This window comes from Rutilus rutilus (genome assembly GCF_951802725.1).
Source record: "Rutilus rutilus genome assembly, chromosome: 18".
In the NCBI taxonomy this organism is placed as follows: Eukaryota; Metazoa; Chordata; class Actinopteri; order Cypriniformes; family Leuciscidae; genus Rutilus; species Rutilus rutilus.
The window spans coordinates 8,263,306-8,270,482 of NC_140231.1; the positions used below are offsets into that span (position 1 = coordinate 8,263,306).

At 40.4% G+C, this 7,177-nt stretch overlaps 1 protein-coding gene across 1 annotated transcript in view; it reads right to left on the reverse strand.

The window, feature by feature from the left end:
* The window catches only part of ammecr1 (AMMECR nuclear protein 1), a 52,776-nt gene extending 46,205 nt beyond the window's left edge, over positions 1-6,571 (reverse strand). Inside the window, exon 1 of the mRNA XM_084386902.1 lies at positions 4,917-6,571. Coding sequence (XP_084243028.1) covers positions 4,917-5,386 — 470 coding nt within the window. The 5' untranslated portion in view covers positions 5,387-6,571. The remainder of the gene's footprint in view (positions 1-4,916) is intronic.
* Positions 6,572-7,177: the final 606 nt, after the last annotated feature.

Genomic DNA, 7,177 nt, shown 5'->3' on the forward strand with positions numbered 1-7,177 from the left:
TGTTGTCTGTAACTATTTGGCAGACGTGACAAACAAGGTCTCGCAAAGACTGCAATGCAATATTTGTTCCTCCATCACGTCCCGGTGTATACAGTGAATGCATGCTGAAATTATTGTTGCGTGGCTACATAAAAGTTTAAGCATGTGATGCATTGCCGCCGCAATTGGTCTGACTGGCGCGTAAGAGAGACGAGGGTGCGTGTGTGTGTGTGTGTGTGTGTGTGAAGGGGTTCTTTTTTAGGCTCTCTTGCAGTTGAACGTGAATACATTTACTACTTTAAAACATCAAAGCTAAACATCATATCTAGTCAAACAGCATCACGACATCACTACAAATACAGTATGGGATTAAAATCAGCGAATATCAATGTGTAGGCTTAGGCACGGGCGAAAATATTGGCGCTGGGTTAAAAAAAAAATGCGGGGGACAGAATCGTTACCTTGTTTCAGCAACGCTGAAAGGAAGCGATCCCAAACTTTAGACATTCTCTGCCGTTTATGGACATCTTTACTCTCCGCCATCGCGCCAACTAAATTCTAAATGTATCACGCTCTATTGTGCTTCCTGAACACTGAACAACGGTCCGTGTGAAATCAGATCCCTGCGCGTATAGTGCGCGTCATAGGAATTTAACGAGGCTTCGAGGCAGAGTTTTTGCCTCGAGGATTTTTTGTAATCGAGTAAATCGAGTAACTCGATGAATCGTTGCAGCCCTACTAAGCGGTGCAAATTACTACACAGTGGGGCAGCTAACCAATCACAGCACATTTCGTATTTCAGAAAGGAGGAGCTTAATCGAAACAGGAACTAAATGGCGCATTCGAGACAGACTGGGTGCTATAGTAATGTAAAATATGTGAAAAATAATGTGTTTTTTGAACAATCAAACACAAAAGCATATTCCAGTACACCCAAAAAAACAAACTCAAGACTTCATAAAAGGACATAATAGGACCCCCTTTAAGACATCATTTAACTAATTTAAAGGGTTTGTTCACCCAAAAATGACATTTCTGTCATTAATTACTCACTAGAGATGTTAGAGAGTTGGCGGTTACAGCCGCGGACTCCGCGGTTTGGGCGGATGACGTGACGAAAAATAATATTTTAATTAAATTCGGGCGGGTGGCGGGCGGTTGAACCAATCAAATGAAAAATATATGTATACACAAATCAACGGATGGCGGGCGGGTGCGGTTTTGAAAATTGGTCAAAAACGTTGGTGCGGCTGGATGGCAGACGGATGATGATTTTTGTGATGCGGTTGCGGATGAAATAATAGCCCATCCGCGCATCTCTATTACTCACCCTCATGTCGTTCCAAACCCGTAAGAGCTTCGTTCATCTTTGGAACACAAATTAAGATTTTTTTTATGAAATCTGAGAGCTTTCTGAACCCCTCTAGACTGCAACGTCATAAACGCATCATAAAATTATGGTTGAACCACTGTAGTCACATGGACTATTTTAACGATGTCTTTACTACCTTTCTGGGCCTTGAAAGTGATTATGACGTTGCAGTCTATGGGGATTTCGTAAAAAATAACATCTTAATTTTTGTTCCGAAGATGAATGAAGGTCTTGGGTGTGGAACGACATGAGGGTGAGAATTAAAATTTTTGGCGAACTAACCATTTAAGACTGTGCTTGTGAGGATACTCGACAAAATGTGAATTTTGGCACAATTTTGTGTGTTTTTATCCATTCAAGCGCTGTCTGAAGTGGCTTTCTGTGCGCACAAGTCATATGTGTGTCACACAGACAGGAGATTCACAGACGCATGCCAGTACAGCACTACGTTCTCCTTTGTGTCTTACCACGCTTGAAAAGCATTTGCATGAATGAGAGAGTGATTGTATAATGTAACGCTAGCTAAAGGATGACGGGAAAAAACGGATGGTGCGTTAAATATTTTTAATGCGTTAAACTGAAAATTAATCGCATGCATTAACGTGTTAATTTTGACAGCACTAGTAACTTCATAACATAGCCTAATTCTACTTTTATTTCTGTATAATCAAAATAACAAAACATTGTGCTTTTGTATAAAAGAAAACAAACAGGATGAGCTTTCTGCCGTCTTGTTCTCTGTGAACTGTTGGCCCATTGTGGTTTGTTATTACATTAATTGATTTTATATAAACGTGCAATTAGTCGACTAATGGCTTAAATTAATGGCTACTATTCAACTAGAAAAATAGGGGCAGCCCTATAATACACACACTTCAAATTAATAATCATAATCATGATTAATAAATCGGAATTATAATTTTTGCACAAAATAATCTTTATTATCAGTTTAATGATTATTGTGGAGCCCTAATATGAGCCATGACTTATATCTTAAAGGAACACTCCACTTTTTTTGGAAATAGGCTCATTTTCCAAACAGTTGAGTTTTACCGTTTTCGAATCCATTCTGCCAATCTCCGGGTCTGGCGGTAGCACTTTTAGCATAGATCAATGAATCTGATTAGACCATTAGCATCTCTCTCAAAAAAAATGACCAAAGAGTTTCTTCTGTAGTTACATCGTGTACTAAGACCGATGAGAAATGAAAAGTTGTGATTTTCTAGGCCATATGGCTAAGACCTATACTCTCATTCCTGCGTAATAATCAAGGAACTTTGCTGCCGTACCATGGGTGCAGCAGGCGCAATGATATTACTGAAAATAGTCTCCAGCTAGGTAACTTCCAACGTGACGCTGCGCAATATCAATGCGCCTGCTGCACCCATGGTACGGCAGCAAAGTTCCTATTACGCAGGAATGAGAGTATAGTTCCTAGCCATATCGGCCCAGAAAAATCGCAACTTTTCATTTTCCATCAGTCTTAGTACACAATATAACTACAGAAGAGTCAAGTTTTAAATAGAAAAATATCAAAACTCTATGGTCATTTTTTTGAGAGAGATGCTAACGGTCTAATCAGATTCAATGATCTATGCTAAGCTATGCTAAAAGTGCTACCCGCCAGACCCGGAGATCAGCTGAATGGATTCGAAAACGATAAAACTCTAGGGGAGTTGGAAAATGAGCCTATTTACAAAAAAAAGTGGAGTGTTCCTTTAAGGCTGTATCCCTATTTGTAAAAGTATTTCCATTTTGCAAAAAGGTTCATCCAGACAGCAAGCAAGTCTTTGATAAAGGAATAGTGCACCAAAAAATGTATCCCTTTAAAAACTATCCCTGTAAACTTCAATGACTATTTTTACATGCACATCAAATTCAGTTCAAGGTCTAAATTCGGTTTAAGCCATATTACAAATATGATGTGGAGTACTTCTGTTTCCCAATGAGGATTTGCACTAGATTTTACACATTGCACATTTTAGCACAGAAGCATGAAAGACTTTCTAGACTGTTGTCAAGCTGTCATCAGAATTTTTATTTAATTTTTTAATCTAAAGTGTTTTTTTGTTGTGGATGTCCCAATTGGGATACAGGATGTGCAATGTTAACAGAGTACAGTTAAATGTTCATGTTACATATTTTGGTTACATTTGTAAGTTTAAAAATATATATTTCTTTGTAAAATAGGCACATAATATCAGAATATGAATCTACTGATCAACATACTCCAGAATCAAACCGAATTCTAATCGTCTCACGCAATTTGAGGTGTCAGCAAATAAGTTAACTGTCTATGGCCAAATAACAGTTGACTACTATGACCAAGACAACGGTTTCATATTTTTGTAATGCAGAAACTTAAGGTACTATCTAGCTTAAATATGCATATGTGTGTGTGCACAGTCCAAATCCGGTCATTGTCTATCAGCAACAGCAGAGGGAGGCACTGCAGTGAAGACATTCATTAGTTCGACGAACCCTGACTAACTGGATAAGATACACATTCCTTTAACGTTCTTTTTATAATAAAAAAGAAAGAAAAAAAAGAACTGTAGCTCGAGTAAACAGCATAACTTACCTGAAAGGGTCCTAAATAATAAAGATTCAGTGTTTGGCAAGTGACAAAATACCCCAATATAAAACTGTTTGTGATTTAACAGTTAACACGTGAAATGTTAGTGTGTCCTCGTATCACTTGTATTTTTTTTTTTTTTTTTTTTACTAACTTGAATGAAAAATACCGTTTCATGTAAATCTCTTAAGGAAACGTAAACAACTCAGGGTTTTGTTAGCTTACTAGCTCACGGTGGCTAACCACTAACAGCAGTGTTTTTTTTTTTTTTTTTTTGGAATCAAAACGAAATATTACTCGGTGTTTCTTTAAAAAAAAATCTAACGAATTAAAAAAAGAAAGGGAACTGAGGGTAAATAAACAGAAAAAGTCAAATATTCGCCGAAATGTGAACCGTGTGAGCTGGCTAACGTTGCTTAGCATGTTAGCTTGCAGAGAAGCTTGAATAAAGAAGAGCAGGCTAACACCCATTTAATCTCTTTCAGAGAAGAAAAAAAATACATCAGCTCTAACTTACTACCTAATTATCGGGTAACGTTACATTAGTGATCGATAATTTCACCAGTCTTCTAAATCATACATCCTAAATATTTTAAACCTTCAAACGTATATTATGTCAAAATTATCATTTAACCATAAATAAAATTAATCTATACGACTAGACTAGCGGGTGTTTATACATTAACGAATTTTTTTTTTTTTTTTTTTTTTTTAACTCCTCAGAAACCTCGAGTTTGGGAACATGACAAACAACAGCTCATCGGGATCGCTTGGGTTAGCGAGTAAACTATTCCTTACTGCATTTGGTTTGGACAAACAAAGTAATTAACATTACGAAAAAAAAGGCATTAGACCAAGATAGGCACGAGCAAAACTTCGCCGAGGAGCATGAATACTCAAAACTTTGTTTGTTACTGCACAGAAAAAGGAAACACCATCTGTTGTTGAGGCAAACCAGGTCAAAATAGCCATCTTGCTAACGTTACTTACTAGGGGTCGTTTGTAAACCTGGGTGTTCGAGGAGGCTGGTATCCGTATAGATGACAATAAAGCACGTCGAAGCAAAAACAACACATCTCCGCCGAAACGACCATTTTCCTGCCTCCCGAGCCAGGTCCGGGACTGAGAGTCGGGGAGAGGCCCGTTGAGTTGTAGCCTCCTGGAGTTGGGGACAGAACATTGGTGTTGCTGCCGCCGCTGCTGCCGCTGCTGCTGCTGCTGCTACTACTACTACCCCCTGAACCCCCCAGGCCGTTCACCCGATTCACGTTCCCGGCCACGACAGTCGAAGACGACCCGATCCCCAATTCCGATCCACAATGTCCGGTCCCAGCTACCCCGCTCCCCGCCCCGCCGGGACCCCCCGCACCGGGGGATCCCGACAACTTCTGCTTCTTCACCCCGCAGCACCCGGCCGCCATCTTCGAACAATCTGCACCGACACACCGCTTCCGACCCATCACCGTCACCGCGGGAAGGGCGGGTCGAAACGCAGACCACACGTAGAAATCCCACTGCGTCAGCACGTACGACGGGCAATGCTCCACCTTCCCTTCCTTTCACAGACGTAACAAGCGAGAATAGCTTACGTTATATCTCTCCAAGAGAGAGGGGAGAGACTGCAATGTCACCCGATATTATTCCTTCGAAAAGACGTAGGGTACGCTGAAGCCTTACGTAGTGTTCTTAGGGAGACGAGCAGCCGCGAGTCTCCGCAAATTAAATGCTTCGACAGATCCAATGTATATTTGCTAGAGTAAGAGCCCCTCCTTTGGATGCTCTGTGCCGCTGCAACGATGCACGCAGGATACTGTCAAAGAATGCACGCGTCCATCCATACATGAAATGACAGTCAAGCTAGGCAAATTTATGGCCCGTAAAGCAGATCGGATTCAGGTCTCCCTACAAGGGAGTGGGGATCTTGAGAACGCAGGACCCAAACACGCCTCATGAACATTAGCAGACCCGAGAAGCGACGCAGTCTTTCAGTCAATCGATGTAGTTCGGCTGCATGTGTGATGTTAGCACCATGCTAGCCACAGCTCCTCGGTTCACAGCAGCCCTCGGGATCCTGTTAGCCACACCACCTCCTTTTATTGCAAGCCCACCGTTTAAACTGAACTCGAAAGTTTTCCTTCGATGGATTGGAGTGCTGTCATCCGATTATTCGGGTACATTTTCAAACGGCATAATATGGCCTCCGCCAGAAATCCACTGGATTCCCTCGGACTCTCTGTGTGTTCCGTTCACGGCTGCTAACTTAAGCTCGGTTGCGGTTGAGAAAATATCCTATGCGATCATCTGAGGCACTCGTATTCTCTACTTTCACGCCGGAGTACAGAGCCCAGGACGTATTTTACGACAGATTCCTGCGTATAATACGCATTCTACGTATTCACCAACTTGTACGTAATCACGGCGCCGTTTCTTCATCGAGGGAAACAGACTCGTTTTGACAGTCATTTCATTGAAACAGACATTTGTTATGCGCTGAAACGCATAAATCCGTTTAGTCATCCTTTTGTCTTGTCATCATTAGTTTGAGTCTTCAACCTAATGGAGAAAGAATAGAGCAGTTAGCGAGTATCATGATGACCCAGCAGAATCCAGCCTGTCTGACACGAGCTACGTATGTTCTAGTCACTGAAACGAGCCAAAGTGATGTCGAATCTGCACTCATTGAATTATTTTCAAACTCACTAAACGATATGAAAACAGCTTATTCTCACCTGATAGCCTCACCACCCCTTACTAAACGTATTATTGGTTCACATGACAATAGAAAACCCAGAATATATATTTTTTAATGATGCATAAAAAATGATACCACATTAAAATGTCACTAAAAAGTCATGGGGATTTTCAGTTGTGTTGCTAGAACATTTAGTTATAGTGTCCGAGCATCAAAGACTAAGCAGAAAAATAATGAAGAATAAAATCAGTTATCAGATATTTTGCTTACTGTGGGTGTGCCATCGCCCAGGGCATGATACATTTACCTGACTAATAATAAATTGTTAAATAAGATTATATTCTGACCTACTCTGAAACTATTGAGTCTAGATTATGTTAAATCCATGTTACCACAAATCTGCTTAAAATGAGATAAGCCTTATGGAAAAAACATAAATTAAACAATCAGTGGAAACAGCAGTGAAGTACTCCACACTCTTCACACTGGAGATGATCAAACCACAGGATAATTGCAAAAATCTTTAAGAAAAAAAAAATTCCAATACAAAATGGAGAAA